The sequence below is a fragment of the Gossypium raimondii genome, chromosome 11 (assembly GCF_025698545.1).
Source record: "Gossypium raimondii isolate GPD5lz chromosome 11, ASM2569854v1, whole genome shotgun sequence".
In the NCBI taxonomy this organism is placed as follows: Eukaryota; Viridiplantae; Streptophyta; class Magnoliopsida; order Malvales; family Malvaceae; genus Gossypium; species Gossypium raimondii.
This window is the reverse complement of record NC_068575.1, coordinates 45,731,438-45,749,346: the sequence shown is the minus strand read 5'-3', so window position 1 is coordinate 45,749,346 and position 17,909 is coordinate 45,731,438. Positions and strand designations below refer to the sequence as shown.

Here is a 17,909-nt window from a genome sequence, read left to right as displayed (position 1 = left end):
TTCGTGCACAAATCGGGTAAATAATTAATCAGTTTGTATCTGAACACAAATATAAAGGATTAAAACAATAATTTTTTTAAATGCAAAAAAAAAAATTATGAAACAAAATGCCAAAATTGGAATGTTAAAAAGAAAATGGAATCCGAAAGGTTGGATACTGAAAAGCAAAAGTAAAAATGTAGCAGGATAAATAAAAAAAAGCAAAAGTAAAAGTAAAAGTAAACGTAAAAGGCCCACACTAATTTTTATTCTTTTTTTGAGAAATGAGCCAGTACTACTACTCCATGCTGATGCACTAGTGAGCAATGCAATCATGTTGAAGCAAGGAATCCTATGGTTGATTATTACATTAACAAAGGGATCATCAATTGTCTTCATTTTTTAATTAATTTACAGTTTTAATTTTAATAATAACCTTTGAATTTGGTAGTTAATATAAATTAAATTTTTTAATAAAATCCAGGTTCGAAAATTAGTGGATTATAAAAACTTTAAGGACTAAATTAATAAAATTATTAAATTTAGGACTAAATATTAATTTACCCTAAAATTAATATATACACTAATGGGTAAATAAATTCTCTTCCAGAGTGACAATGAAAATCATTTGAAGGGGCTTTATAAGTGGAGAGCTACTAGCCCTCCATTAAAGTTCAAAAACAAGAATAATGTCTATCTTCATAAATTTTCAATTTAGTCCTTTTACTTTTCAGATTTCAAAATTTAAGTTTAATTGTTAAAATTATTTTTAAAATCAAGTCCCTTACATACTAAATGAGTTTTTTTTAATTTCAAAATGTCACACCAATAAATTTAACAAAAAAAATTAGATTTTGAAATCTAAAAAGTAGAAAGACTAAATTCTAAAAATAAAAGTACAATGACTAAATTTTAAATTTATAAAGAGTATAGGAACCTATTACGTAATCATAACTCCTCCCAATCCTTAAATAAAAAGATTAATTCATTTTAACGTGTTTAAATTCACACCCTTCTATGTTAATAATAAAATCTATGTTAATCAAATTAAGACTTAATCGTAACTAGAACAGTGAGGAAACAACAATATTGAATGTGCTTTCCCAACTGTTTCCAAACAATTTACCGGTAAAAGTAAAACAGTGTTGTGATTGTTGTTAGTTAATTACAATGAGAAGTGATTGATTTTAAAACTACCTTAATTACTCCAAGCTACAAAAGAGACAAGCGTTTTGAATCATAACTTAATTATCAACTCCTCCACATTTAATATATATTATAAATTTAATTAAATTTATAAAATAATATTAAATTATGTCAAACCCTATTTATCATATTTTAAAAATAAAATAATAAAAAAATATTTTATAAAATGCACGTTAAGTTAGTGTTAAAAGGCTTAAACATAAGTAGGGTTAATATTTAGTATATTGGCAGTATACTTTTTTTTCAATTCCACAAACAACCTTAAAAATTTGACACGTGTTTCTTATTTTTCATATATATATTTTTAATATACTATATAGAGCACTTGCCAACTCATTGACTATGTTTGTGGAGTCTAAAACTCTACTGGTAGTGTATAGAATATTATTACATATATGCATAGATTACAAACTCAATTCAATTAGAAAGTTTTGAAATATCGATCGAGCCTTAGCTTAGTTAGTATCGTTATCAATTGAGAGGACATAGATTTAAGCGTGGTTAAATGCATTTTTCTTCTATTTTTAAGAGTTGAAAGGGAATGGTGAGTAGAAGTAGACATTATATAAAAGAAAATATTTTAATTTATAATTTACAAAATAGTGAAAAAAGTTTTTGAAATAATATGCATAAAATTAGTTGATAAATTGTATATTGAATGTTATCTACATTAGATGAAAGAAATCAAAGCTGATCACTTTTTTTTTTTTAAAGAACAAATTGTTTCTCTAAATTATATAGAATAAAATAAAAGGAAAGGAAAAAGAAAAGAAGGGAAATAATGAAGGTGGGTGGCAATGGAGGGTGAGATGGGACCTAAAAAAATGACAAAGATTTGAGATAGACAAGAAAGTAGAAGTGTTTGGTAAGATTAAAGACAGTGATAGAGCAAGCAACATGGGCTTTGTTTCCGGGAACATTGAGGGTCCCATGTTTCTTCAACTTAATGTTCCATTGATTCCAGCTTTGAGACTCCAAATTAAGCTAATAAAATTACTTTAAACTCATTCAGATTTGTTTAATTAATCGACTCAGTTTTTAAAATTTCCTAATTAAACTCATAATATACCTCAAATTTTAATATTTATAATTATTTTCCCTTTTTAATATTCATGGTAGCATACAAATCATTATACCTAATAGGATTTGACTTCAACTTTAGATTTACTTCAATTATTTCCTTCACGACATCACTTATTTTTTTCAAAATATAAAAAAATCTAAAAGTTGAAAATTATAAAATATATTGAAATTTGATTCTAGGATAAATTAATATTTAGTCCTTAAATTTGATTAATCTTTCTTAACTTGATCCCTTAATTTTTTGTCCACATTTATCCACAAACTTGGATTTCATCCAGCAATTCAACCTTTCTTCTTTTCTTTTCCTTTTAACAAATAAAATAATAATGAAAATCATACATTTTTTGATAATGAAAAGAAAGTCTACTAAATAATGTTAAAATATGATTTTTTCCAATAATTAGTTAGATGTTATTTTGAATGAAAATGCCTTACTAATATATATATTTATACGGGTAACAAATCTAAAATAATAAGTGTAATTTAATATGGATTCAAATTCTAAGTGATAATAAATTTATACATTATAAATTAGATTACCAATGTATTGATATTATCTTTTTTATATATATAATGTTAATCTTACATTTTTAATTTTACTTAATTATAAAATTATATTTTGATTTTTATCATTTTAATTTATCCAATTATATTAAATGATTTTCTAAATTTATAATTTTATTAATTCATAATATATAATGTAATTTTTAAGTAGAAATTTTAAAAGATATGATCAAGTTAATTAATTTCATGTCAACATACTATCATATTAATTAATATTTAATTAGTATTACTTTTTATTATCACATAATAATACCGACAAACTATTATTCTAATGTTAATTTAGTAATATAATTAACAATAAAGAATATTCTTATCGGTTTAAAAGTTTTTCCAAACTTTTACTTTTACATATATTATAGATTTGTTCCTAATATTACACGCGTTACTTGTAATTTTACGCATTTAAAATTTAAAATTAATGTAATTAGTGTAAAAAATCACAATTAAAACATTTTACCATTTACCATATAGTTTTTTCTTGATGTAACTAATGCAAAGAGATTTTATTTAAAATAATAACTAATAAATTTAATTAACGTATATAAACTATATTGATAATTAAAATATAATGCTAATAAAAGAATTATATTCATCATTAAAGCATTTGTTTAACTATATAAAAAGTTTAATAGTTGATAAATTCACCGTAATAGCTTGTAGATAATATATTAAATTAAATAAATAAATAATTTTTTATTTAAAAATAAAGTAATATAAAAGTTTTCCTATTTTATCAATGGAGACATAATAATTTAAATACAATATAAAATCTAAATTTATTTATTATTATATAAATTCATTTAATTAAAGTTTTAATAGAAACAAATTTTTGTTTATAAGTATGATGAATTTTCTTATAAAGTAAATTTTTAATCAAATATTTTAATAAAATTAAATTTTTTATTATAAATATGATAAACCTTATAAAAATAATAAAATAAAATGTCAAATTCAGTATCATAATAAATATTCAAGACAATATTTATCAATTCAAAAAATATTCCAAAAACGAGCAAAATTTTAAAATTAAACATGAGATGTGAAAGGAGGATTTCTTTTAAAAATAAAGGATGATTTTGGCATAACTTTAAATTGAGCACATTTTTTTTTCCAAATTTTCAGCACAAATTGTTTCTAGTAAAAAGTGTATGCGATTAAGTATATTTTGATTTACAAAACTATTATTTTAAATTGGATTATAGAATCTCACCTCGATGATTTCTCACTACTATCCCCGAACTCAAAATGTTTAAAGATTGATTAAAGGCTGCATCAAAGTTGAATTTAACATAATGGGACAACCGGAGGACACCATTCATCGATGCCCATAACAACAGTAGGTTTCCGTGCACTTACCCACTCTAATTCTTTAAGGTACTGACATATCTATTCAGCGATACCTTTACCAGTGTTTTGTTTCCTATCATGTAGCCATTAATTCCTGCAGAACCATATAGCCCAGATAAAATAACAAACCAATCGTGCTTGCTTATTCGTACTACTCTGAAAAATCCAGGTAATCCAATCCTAATACTCCGATTCTGAGTGAGATAAAACCCAGTCAAAATTTAATTCTTTCCAGGCCTCTATTATTGTAGGACACTTTCTAAAGACATGGGTTAGATTTTCCACTGCTCCTCCGCATCTAGGACATAAAGCATCCGACACCAACCTTCTCTGAAATAAGTTAGCTAAAGTAGGAAAATGATACCATGTTGTTCCCCACATCAGTATCTTTATTTTTGAGGGGAGATGTAGTCTCCATAATTTTTTGTAGAAACTTGTAATACTATTTTGCAAAGTGTTTATACTAGGTAGAACCCTCTCTTCATGTAAAAGTCTGTAAGCACTCCTGAAAGTAAATTCCCCGGGTGATTCATCTCGCCAAAGCAACACGTTATCGTGAACTTCTTGGGCTAAAGGGATTTGGAGAATCTTTGCCGAAACTGCCTCAGAAAAGGTAACTTTAATCAACTCAACTTTCCATTCTCTATTCTGACTATCAATTAAGTCCGCAACCCAAATCAGACTGTCATTACTAACAGGCTCATTTATTCCGTGATAGACCGAACCCGACAACCAAGCATCTTCCCGAATAGATATCCACTCTCCTGAGCCCACTCTCCAACATAAACCAGATTGCAAAAGCCCTTTAGCAGCTCAAACACTCTTTCAGGTATAAAAAGGTAAATTACCTAACCCTACATTAAGAAAGTCTGAATTTGAGAAATATTTTGCTTTCAAGACACGAGCTAACAAAGAATCAGAATAATTAAGAATTGCTAACCCTGCTTTGCCAATAAATAGTATTAAAACTTGCTAGACTTTGAAATCCCATCCCCTCAAATTCTTTTGGATCACACAAGTTCTTTCCAGCCACACCAATGGATCCCTTTTTTCCCATCCCCCTTTTTGCCACCAAAATCTCCCCATAACACTTTCCAACTCATCACAAAAAGATTTAGGAAGAAGAAAGCACGCCATAGAGTAAGTAGGTATAACTTGTAAAATAGATTTAATAAACACTTCTTTTCCACCATGAGATAGAAATCTAACACTCCATCCATCAATCCACTGCTTAAAGCAGTCTTTAAGAATTTGGAAAGTACTTTTTTTACACCTCCCAACTATACTGGACAATCCAAGGTACCTTTCGGGATCAGTTGAGGACCTCATCCCAAAAATCTCAGCCACCGTCTTTTTATTACCATCGAGAGTATTGGTGCTATAAAAAGTTGTCGACTTATCAAAATTCATATATTGACCAGAAACTCTTTCATATTTCTTAAGGATACCTTTTAAAGTGTACGCACCCTTACCAAAAGCCTCGCCAAAAAGAATACAATCGTCCGCAAAAAGTAAATACGATATTTGCGAACCCCTTCGACTCGCCCCCTACTAAGACTAAACCTTTCCCTTAATTTACCGTTGATTATAACCAAATATGACACTGAAGAAATGCACCGCATAATGGTCTCAATCTATCTACCATTGAATCCCATTCGAGTCATCATCTCCCTAAGAAATTGCCACTTGACTCTATCATAAGCCTTACTTATATCCAGCTTTAGGGCCATGAACCCCTCTTTTCCCTAATCTTTTTATAACAAAAAGTGTGCAAAAACTTATTGGCAAGGAGTACATTATCTGAAATCATCCTTCCTAGGACAAAAGTGCTTTGAACACTATCAATACATAACTCTAACACATCTTTAAATCGATTCACAATCATCCTAGTGATTAGTTTATAAAGCACATTACACAAACTAATAGGTCTAAAGTTGGCCAAGCTTTTTGGATGAGTACATTTAGGGACCAACACAATATTAGTAACATTTAGAGGCATAATATCCATACCTTCAATTAAGAATTCCAAGAAAAAAGCAGAAATGTCACCACCCATGATGAGCCAACACTTTTGATAGAACAAAATCGAGAATCCATCCTCACCAAAGGCGTTCGTTGGCCCCATACCCTTTAAGGCCGAAACAACCTCTTCTTCCGTGTACCTTGCCAATAATCTTTCATTCATCTCATTTGTAATACACATCTTTATCCCCGAAAGGATGTGAGATGAATCCCTAACACCTCTCGACGCTAAAAGATTTTGAATATACCTTCGAGCAATTGCTTCCATTTCCCCCTCTTCAGAAATCTCCCTGCTAGACACATTCTAAGTATATAATAAAATTTCTCCGATGCCGTCTAGTAGCAACATTATGGAAAAACTTAGTATTCTTGTCATCACTTGAAGCCAGTTAGCCCAAACCCATTGTTCCCAACACAATTCATCCTTGTCAACCTCTAAATTAAGCTAAATCTTAGTGTCAATCATTTGTGCAAGACATTCATCATCAACTTTAGCTTGCATCAATTCTTTTAATTTTTCTGTCAAATTCTTTTTGAGCCCGTTCCTTTTATGACGAGTCCCATCTACCCATTTCATCAAACCGATCTTCAGGCGGTCAAATCTACACAAAAATTCTCCATCCATAAACGACCATAACCAATTCACCTCATCATCAAAATACTCATCCAAAACCCACTAAGCCTCAAATCGAAACCTTTTTTCAAACTGTCTAATTACATCCTACTTTAAACCAACAAGAATGGGACAATGATCAGAGAAAGAGTGAGTAAGATGATGTATGGTCGCATTGGGGAACCTCTTCATCCATTTACTATTAGTCACGTCTCTATCCAAACGTTCTCTTATATTAGTCTTCGATAAATTCCTCCTGACCCAAATATACCAAACCCCATAATAACCAACATCCATTAATTGACGATCCTCTAAAACTACCCTAAAAGTTTCCATCCTCTGTTCATCCCTCGGAGCACCTCCAACCTTCTTAAAAGTATGCATGATCTCGTTGAAATCGTCAAAAAAAGCCAAAGAAAGTCCGATCCTACCCTAATTGACGTAAAAAATTTCACAATTCTCCTCTATTTCTACTATATGGTGAACCATAAAACCCTATCAGTCTCCACCTTAATCCCTCATCAATCTTCTCCACCTTAACGTCAATGTGATTACCCGAGTAGGTGATAAGACTAATCAAAACTTTTCCCCTCCATGACATGCGTAGTCCACCTTTAGAACCCATAGTTAACACATCGATACCCTCCAAGAACCCAAAACTTCTCCTAACATTTTCCATTTGAATAACACTAATTTTAGTCTCAATGAAAAAGACTAGCTGATGATTATAAACCTTTAGCACATACCAAAGTCTTATAACGGCCCGTAGACTCCCCAAATAATAGACGCTCTAACTTACGAGTTTTCTTGCCCCAGACAGGCTTGCCCATTGGCAGTCGCCGATAAAATTTGAATATTATATGAATCCCTCCCATTTCTAATCACAAAAAAATCCACCTCCCATCCTTCATCCATTTATCCCCCTTTTCTCGCAACTTCTCCTTGCCATCAACCCTTATACCAACTCTATAATTTGGTCTTGGAATTAAATGAGTGGAGTAACATTCCAAATTTCCTAATATCCCAGCATTGATTTGAACATAATCGAATGTGCTATCCACATTCCTTGCTCTCTTATAATTAGTCTTATCAAGAATGCAAAAATCATAATTCTCTTTGCTCCCTACTCCACATTCATGTTTACCCCCTATACTACCAGTATCCTTCTTATCAAGCATTACATTCCTTGCCAATATTTTCCAATTGGGTATTTTTGGCTTTTCAATTAATACCCTCATTAAACTCTCAGGCCCACAATTAGAAACCCCACTATCAAAGCCCAAATCTTCATTCAATCTATAATTACCAGAATTACCCTTTCCCCAACTAACCCCTGAATAGGTGGAGAAAAAGATGATCCAAAATCCCTAGAATTTTGTTGCAAACTAAAAGGATCCAACTCCAACAAGGATTTGTTGGACCCCACCCTTCCATTCGACACTCTACCATCTCTTGAATGTTGCAGCACCACGTCTCTGCTGCCATCATTCACCTCACCGTCGATACCCATTTCCACCCCACCTGTGTACTGATATTGCTTCATAGATTTTTTTTGTGAAAAGCCAAAGAGTAGACTTTCCTTCCCTACCCAATTCGATTCTGCCTTTAGTGCCACAAAATATGAGAAATCCCTATCCGGTCTCTTTCTCAACGCTGGACAAAACCTCGCACTCCTTAACCCCGTGTCCCATGCGTCCACACCCAAAACAAAAGATATGGAGATTTTCATATTTGAAAGGTACCCATACCTTCTTCTCAGAATCCACCGCCACAAAACTCATCTTCTCAAGGGTTTCTACACATCATTTTGAACCCTAACCCGATAGAAATCACCTTTGAATAGGGGACATAACAATTGCATGCAGAAGATCTTTTTTATCACAATCCGGTGGACATGGACCAATTTTTAAGCCATATAGGGGACATAATAACCCAAATCTGGGATTGCTCAATGGGAGCAGTCAATCGAACGAAAATAACAATTTGTTTACTAAAAAGCTACGGCCTTCCCTTCATAATAAGTTCCAAATTGTTCTCATCATCGAAAGTAGTGAAGAACAATTTTTTCCCTACCACTTGAATATCAAACTTTTTTGTCGTCTTCCAAATACTTTTCATTTGTGCTTTAAAACTATCTGAATTGTAAGAGCGACTCGTCCAAGCAGAACATAATAACCTTAGACTATCAGTTGGAACAACCAACAAACTTTTAATTGACAATTTCACCAAGTCCTCCTCCAAAAGAGAGATCTCGTCCCTCCCCATTCCGAAAAAGTCACCACCCTTCTTCACCCCGGCCACAACAGTCATTGTTTCTGAGAGCTCTTGACTTTTTTTCCAATTTAACTTTTTTATTATAAAATTATAGTTTGATTTTTATTATTTTAATTTATCCAATTATATTAAATGATTTTATAGATTTATAATTTTATTAATTAATAATATAGTATGTAATTTTTAAGTAGAAATTTTAGAAAATATGATCAAGTTAATTAATTTCATAACAATATACTATTATATTAATTAATATTTACTTAGTATTAATTTTATTTTTATTATTCTAATTTCAATTTAGTAATATAATTAACAATAAAGAATATTCTTGTCGGTTTAAAAGTTTTTCTAAATTCTTACTTTTACATATATTATAGATTTGTTCCTAATATTATACACGTTACATGCGATTTTACGCATTTAAAATTTTAAATTATTGTAATTAGTGTAAAAAATCATAATTCAAACAATTTTACCATTTACAATGTAGTTTTTTTTCTTAATGTAACTAATGCAAAGAAATCTTATTTAAAATAATACGTAATAAATATAATTTAAGTATATAAACTATATTGATAATTAAAATATAATGCTAATAAAAATTTCTATTCATCATTAAAGCATCTGTTTATTTATTATTATATAAATTCATTAATTACTATAAATAATATACTAGATTAAATAAATAATTAGAATTTGCTATTTAAAAATAAAGTAATATAAAAGTTTTCCTATTTTATTAATGGAGACATAATAATTTAAATACAATATAAAATCTAAATTTATTTATTATTATATAAATTCATTTAATTAAAGTTTTTTAATAGAAACAATTTTTTTGTTTATAAGTATGATGAATTTTTTATCAAGTAAATTTTTAATCAAATATTTTAATAAAATTAAAAATTTTATTTATAAATATGATATCTTTTAAAAAGTAAAAATAAAATAAAATGTCAAATTCAATATTATAATAAATATTAAAGACTATATTGATTAATTCAAAAGAAATTCCAAAAAAGCAAAAAAATAAATTAAAATCAAACATGAGATGTGAATGGAGGATTTCTTTTCAAAATAAAGGATGATTTTGGCATAACTTTAAATTGAGTACATTTTTTTCAAATCTTCATCTCAAATTGTTTCTAGTAAAAGCGTAGCAAAATTTTCATTAAAAATTAATTATTTAAAAATGTCGGAATCAGTCTGAATTTATGAGAAGTTAGATTTGGTTCATTTCTATTCTCTATAGTACTTAACATACCCGTAAAGTACAAATTGGTCATTAAACTATTGCTTTCATTTTATTTTGATCACTCTCACTGCTATTAGAGGAGTGACGAAAAGTTAATATGAATTTTTTTATTACTCTAATAACAAATTAATTTTCTAATACTTACACATTCTACTAATTTGATCTTAAATATTAAATATTCAATAAATTTAACCCTTAATTTATAAAATTTATTATATTAATCGATAAAGATTAGCCATTTCATTAAATTCTTATCTTTCCAGTGGAGGATTTTGTTTTCACGCCTAAGTTGGCTAAACAAACCAATAATGATGACATCTTTTCCTTTTTATTTTTTATTTATTTAATCAAATAATGACCCATCATAAAAATTTAAAGCATCTAATTTTTCTTTTAAATTTATAGTTTGCCATCATCCAATTAATCAATGATATATACTTATAAATCATCAAATTATCAAATATAAATCCTAATAATAATAAATGTTATTTAAAAATTTATAATAATTAAAAAGTTGTCATTTAAAAATTTATCGAATTAGAACTAAACGATAAATTTTGTAAACATTAAGGACTAAATTTATTAATTATTTTATATTTAAGATCAAACCGATAGAATGCGTAAACATTGGATTGCTAAATTTATTATTAGACCAATAAAAGAAAGTCCACCATCAACTTTTCGTCACTCATGTAATAGCAACTAACGAGAGAGTGACTAAAATATTTAATTTTGAAAAGTTTGGTGATGAAATTAAAAAAAAATTAATAGTTCATTGACTAAAATAGAACGAAAGCAATAATTTAATAACATTTTTGTAGTTTATCCTTTACTAAAGTAATGAGATCTCTAATTCTGGTAATGTGATATGGAGGAAATGATTGTATGAAACAGAGACATCACATTATCATGTATCTCTTACCAATTATTTAATGTCATTTCAGAATTTTTATTTATGTCATTTGGCACATCATTTTGGTAATTTTCTTAGCTTAAACCCTGGAACTTGAACCCTAACCCTTAAACCTTGAACCTTAGATCCTAGACCTTGGACCTAGTTCAGTGTCTTGGGTTCAAGGTCCAAGGTCTAGGGTTGATAGGTGCTAAAAGTAACATGTTTTAGCCCCATTCTTAATGTGTTTTTGGGTGATTATTTGATGTTAATGGTGAATTTTATACTCCTATTAATCTTTTAAATTCATGTTTTTATACTTAGGAGAGCATTTGGGAGCAAAATAAGAGAAAACCGAAAAATCAGAGCAAGCTATAGGAGCTACATGGGTTGACCCTTCCACACGGGCTGCCACACAATCATGTGGCAGATCGTGTCGATTTCACGAATTTGCACTCTGAATAGCGGGAAAATGCGATTTTTAGGTTTTTCGGGCATTCTAAGAGGTATATATGATAAAAATAAGAAGATATGAGGGAGCCGCCATAGAATATTCAAGAAAACAACCCGAAAAATGCCATTGAAGCTGATTCTGAAGCAGATTTCTGTCAAGATTGAAGACACCTGGTTGATTTCTCAGGAGATTATCATGAGGTTTTTTTATTTCTTTCGGTTATATTGTGTCTGGGATGTTTTTATTTTCAAGCATGAACTAACTTTCTAAATACCTAGGGAGATGAACCCTATGACTGTTTCTGTCCTTTGATTTTTATTTTACGCAATAAATACTTAGATCTTATTCTCAATTATGTGTGCTTAATTCTTGGTTTGATATTTCTAGATTATTGATCCATGTTTGATGTGTTTAAATTAGAGGAGGAATAGACCCTATTTAAGAGTAGATTTTTCATAATTGAGTGGAGTTGCATGCAATCCTAGAAATAGGACGACATAAATCTAAGAGATTAGAGTCAAATCTAATAGAGAATCCATAGATCGAGTTAATGTGATAATAGGGGTTTTAATTAGAAAGAAATTTCAGTTACCAACCTAGAGTCAGTTGCTCTTACTTCCCAAAAAGATATTAGCATAATTTAGGGATTCCTACGGATTAAGATATTAAATGAAGAAATTGCGTAATTTAGATTGATAATGACAGATGAAATCTAGGTGGATTCTTTCCTAGGTATTGTTTCGCTTTTTGGTTGTTAATCGTTTATTTTCTTGATTAGTTCTTTGTCGCGTTCGTTAGTAATTAATTTAGTTGATTTTAGTTTTTAATCAATCACTTGAATTTATCGGTTAAATAATAGAAAGACAGTAATTACTAGTACTTTTAGTCTTCGTGGGAATGATATCCTTGCTCACCGTAGCTATACTATTAGTCGATAGTTGCACTTGCCTCAGCCAAAATTTTAGTTGGTTTTGTGGATATCAAGGGTCCAAGGTCTAGGGTTTAAGGTTCAAGGTTCAGGGTCAAGGTTTAAGGGCTTGGGTCCAGGGTTTAGGTGAAAAAAATTATCAAAACGATGTGTTAATAACATAAAAAAATACTAAAATGACATTAAATAGTTGATAGGAGATACAAGAGGATGTAACATTGCTGTTTAATACAATACTTCCATGTGATATTGAACTAATAGTGGCTTAAGTTTTTATAAAATTTAAACATGAAAATTCATTTGGGGTTGATTCGATATCCCTTGTATTATCCTAAAAGAAATTGACATTTAATGTAATTCACCTATTTCCAACAATCATCTTCAAATCCGAAGATTGAATCATTATGACCATATTATAATAAAATTGTCTTTAGTAAATAACAGATTAGGTTATCTAAACAAGTAGTTTTGGGTAATCTGAAATGGGAACACTGAGACCTAATGAAAATGGGTGAGGGGATGGTCCCCTATTAGCTAATAGCTAGTTGATGGTGGCAGTGATTGTAGAATAAAGAAAATAGGTACTAATCATCTCAACATGATGGCAACCTTTGTCGTAATGTCTGTAAGAACCTTACTTGTCTTTTGGTCCTCACCATTTCCTTCCCCAGAAAAATGACATTCTTATTTATATATATGTATGTATATATGTGTGATGTTGGGTCACACTCACTGCGTTTTGCTCGCTTCACAAGTCCTCTTCAGTTTTATCTGATTGGTCACCCCCAGAACTAAGCTCTTTGCAACATGTCCTTTCGGTTTTTCTTTTTTCTATTTTTCCAAGTATTTATAACCGATTTTATACTCAGAGATCCAAAATAAACTCTCTCTTTTTGTTTTTAGGACAAAGGAAATTATATATGTTCACTTTGGTTGGAAAAAAAAAAAGTAATGGAATGAGGGCTTTTGTTGGGCATGCAATTTTACAAAATATGAAATGTATTTTTTTCTTTCAAAAAGACTGCATTTTTTTTCAGCCATTTAACAACAATAATGTGAAACCCAAGTCAAGTTCAAAGCATATGCATAGGTAGAAACAAAAATTTCTTGCTGTCTGGTCCCCAAACCTTCTATTCAGAAAAAAAAAAAAACAGGTACTTCGGAAGATCATCTCTCTAGGTTGAAAAATAGTGTTGGGTTGAGTTTTAGTTTGGTTACTACTGAATTCCTGAAATTTATTTTTTATTCAATTTTAATTTGTTTTAAATTATATAGTATAAAAGAGTTATTTTAATGAAAAACTTTAAATTAGTAAAAAAAATCAATGAACTGAATTGATGTAAATCTGTAAAATTTAGTTGGTACCATAAATTACCTATAATAAATTTGGTTCATTTTTAAAAAGCCAAAACATCACACAATTTCATTGTGGAATTTTGTTGGTTCCATTAGCCAAAATGAAAATCCAACCACTAACATAACTACAAAATTCTGCCACTGTTAATGTTGAGAGAAATCTTGCAAATTAAAAAGACCTAATTTTGTTGCAAAAGTGAAGAAAAACACACTATAAATAGGTAATAGCATTACCCTGTTTCCAAGTTGAAAGACGAAACAAGATGAAAAGTTGCGCTGGAGCCTGAAACACGAAAGCATCATGCCGAACAGAATCTGAAGAAATCAAATCAACAACAGTGTTGTTGTCCCATCCCCTTTCCCCTTCACTTTCTCTTGTCGGTGCTACAAGAGATTGCTACAGTAATGACATTTACATATGTTCATAAAAACATATGAACCAATAAAGGGCGAAATGTGACATTACATTTTAGAATTTTGAGTATGCATGTGTATACAAGGGTACAAAATTATAGGAATTAGATTAAAGTGGAAGAGCTAACTCTTGACAAATTGCATTGTAAGAGAGCTGTTTATGATCTCTTCTTTTGTCGGCATTTTAGTAAATAGTCCAAAACAATTAATAACTAAAATAAGAAATAAGGATCTAAAGGAAAATATAGGAAGTCTTCATCTGTTGATGCCACTTTAGCTTCCTGTGCCTTGTCCATCATCTGCTGCCCACAGACTTCATATTTATTATCGCTTGACCAATGAATTAGTACAGTTATGGGTAGTTGAATCCATGATTTGGAGTTGATTACCTGTTGCATTGATTCCCTGGCAGATTGGACAGACCTGTCCATCATTCCGCTAGCCTTTTCTTGAAATATAACATAAAGGAATTGTACTATTTAATTGCATGATAATGGTTGCTTCCACGTTGCATGCTTGAGTTAATGGCTGTTTCAGTCATGGTTGCTTCCATTACTGTTTACATCATCATTGTTTTGATGATAGATCCACGTTGCAATCTTTGTTGGTTGCATCTGGACTTCTTCTTTGGTCTTGTCACATCATGAATTTAATGATGATTTTTACGTTACTAAACTTGTTTGTTTATTTGTTTATAAGTATTATCACATCATAAGTTTTATGATGCTTTTCACTTTTGACTGACTTTTTTGACTTTTAGCTTTCTTGGATGTTGTGGAGATTCTTTTCTTCAATTTCATCCAAATGTAATGAATCTAATAAAAGTCTTGATGAGTTCCAAGTCTCTTATGTTATTCTGATTTGTTCCAAAATATGAGATGGATAATCTTCAATTTCTATGTCGGCAATCTTTTTTAATAGTCACAAAGACTTTTCATTCATATTTCATTTATATCAATGGAGTAAAGCACTGAACTATGGAAGAAAAGAGAAATGAAATATCTGAGCCTGGGCCTGGGCCTGACCAACCTGCTGGCTCATGCTCTGGGAAGAGCTATCCATATTTGATGTTGGTTAGTTTGGGGAATAAAATAATTTACACAACCCCATTTTAATTTTGTCAAAACCATTATGACATTATCATATAAAATCTATGCATAAATTAATTTAATTGCTCAATTAAAATATAAATATGATAAATAATTAATTTAATTCTCATTTTAAGTAATTCCATGCAATAAAATAATACCCCAAAGAAATTAAATTAAATTTCAAGTCATTTATTGTCTTCTTGAGGAAATGCATTTACCATTTCTTATTTGTTGTTTTCACCAATTCATTCAAACAATTCTTATTACAGAATTGAAGTGAGAAGTGATCGATCATACAATTTAATTAGGGTTTAAATAATGACTTAATTCATTAATTGGTATCCAAGTTTGAGATTTTTTTTCTAATATGGTGCATGTGTTGTTTTTGGTTTGTTATATATTTTGAAATTTGAAGATAACGGTGTCAACTTTCAACTTTTTAGTGTTTTAATTGATTTGACGAAAATCTATAATTAGTTAATAATATTAACAATTATTTTTATTAAATTAACCCTAAAATCGAAATAGAATCATTTTTATCAGACTATATTTGATAAATTGAACACAAAATTAAATAAATTTACAATTAAAATTAAATTTATTTTATTAACAAAATCATTAAAAAAAAGTTATTGATGAGGTAAATTTTGTTAGGGAAACAAATGAACAAAAGAGTTTTCCTAGCAGTTAATTTGTATTTTATTATATTTCTAGAGGAAAATAGCTGAGGAAACGGAAACTTTTCCACACTTCTAAGCAACAGGCACCCTTATTACAACCCAAAATTCATTAAAACTGAAAATTCTAGGGTAAATCTTTCTTCTTGGCTCACAGATTATATGAGCAAAATGAAGAAAATTTTGCCAAAACAAAAATCAAAAGCTAAAAATGCATACATACATATATAGATAGATAGGTGCCCGAGAGGTGTGGTAATTTGGGATCAAGCAGGAGTAGTTTCATTTGTTCATCCCCATTGTATCCTTCATGGCATCTGCTGCGCCTTGTGCTTTAGCCTGCATCTGCTGCCCAGCCTGCAATGCAAATAAATCACCGTTTAGCTCATCTATGATGTTCCAAACATCTAAAAGAAAAAAAAAAGAAAGAAAAAAGAAGAGAAATGTATAACCTGTTGCATTGAATCCATAGCAGATTGTGCAGTTTCCCTAGCCTTGTCTACCATCTGACTGGTCTTCTCCTGACAAAATTAAAGGAAATGGAAAACAATTAGAACAAACTAAAATATGCTTTTTTTATATATAATCCATGCATGCAAGTTGCAATGCAATGAAAATTAATGCAGGTTGGTTGACACACCTGAGCTTGGCCCTGAGCCTGGCCAGCTTGGAAGCTATTGCTATGGGATTGGTTCATTTTTCCTTTATAACACCAAAAGAAATACAGAAATAGAGAAGTAAAATCTTTGGTAGATGATGATGCTTAGCTTTTGATGATGAAAACCTCAATACTGGGATGGGTATTTATAGTATTTGAGTGAGGGTCGATTGTGGAACAAATTTGTTCAACTGGGAATGTTAGACCGGGGAGTACATGAGATCCTATAATTCATTCGCCATTCAATTCAATGTTAGTTGCGGTTTTTCAGTTCTTCCATTTTTTACTGCAAATTTTTATATTATAAATGTTTGTTTTACTTTCCATGTCTATGTTTAGAGTTCGTGATTGTCTCCAAAAGTTAAACTTGAATAATTTTTTATGGTCAAATTAAATAATTAAAAATATGGTGCGATTATTATGGTGATTATAAATTTTCAATTGCTGTAGTAAGTTCAATCCTTTGGTAAATATGCTCAACAATGGTTTTCCGCATATACAACATATATCATGATATGTTTGGTGTATTTATCTATTTGTAATTTAAAACTCACTTTTATATTTTGAATATTTTAAGATTGCATTTTGAGATGGATTTGATTTAAAACGTAGTGTAGTGTAGTAACTTGTGCCATAAAACACTCTAAATATATATATATATATATATATATATATATATATTCCCAAAATTATTGTTTTGTTGGATGTTATATTTAGCAGTGAAATTAGAATTCTTATATAATTTTATGATGTTGCATTTAAATAAGAAAAAAAAGTTGAACAACATTAATAAATTCGAAATGGTATGTCAAAATACAACGAATTGCTATAAGACTAAAATAAAAATAGTTTGAAGACCAATACGATATTCATTACCTAGTTAATTACGTAAATAAATTTGAGGTCATTTATTATGCAAATGTGTGGATTCACTTCTAAATTTATTTTAGTTGAGTTGATTGTTAGCTGCTTGTGATGGTTGATTTGTTGGAATTATTAAGAAAATCAAGTTGAATGACATTGTAGATTCATATTTTCATATTTCGAATCAGTATTTATACTGAAAGTGTCAAGATTCGAGTATGTGGGGTAATCT

At 29.8% G+C, this 17,909-nt stretch overlaps 1 protein-coding gene across 1 annotated transcript; it reads right to left on the bottom strand.

The window, feature by feature from the left end:
• Nucleotides 1-16,161: 16,161 nt before the first annotated feature.
• LOC105803627 (stress-induced protein KIN2) lies at nucleotides 16,162-17,000 on the bottom strand. Its single transcript, XM_012635916.2, has 3 exons — nucleotides 16,796-17,000; nucleotides 16,608-16,676; nucleotides 16,162-16,512 (listed from the first exon to the last, which is right to left on the bottom strand). Exons 1-3 carry the CDS (start codon nucleotides 16,850-16,852, stop codon nucleotides 16,438-16,440), a joined length of 201 nt encoding a protein of 66 aa, XP_012491370.1. The 5' UTR covers nucleotides 16,853-17,000; the 3' UTR covers nucleotides 16,162-16,437.
• Nucleotides 17,001-17,909: the final 909 nt, after the last annotated feature.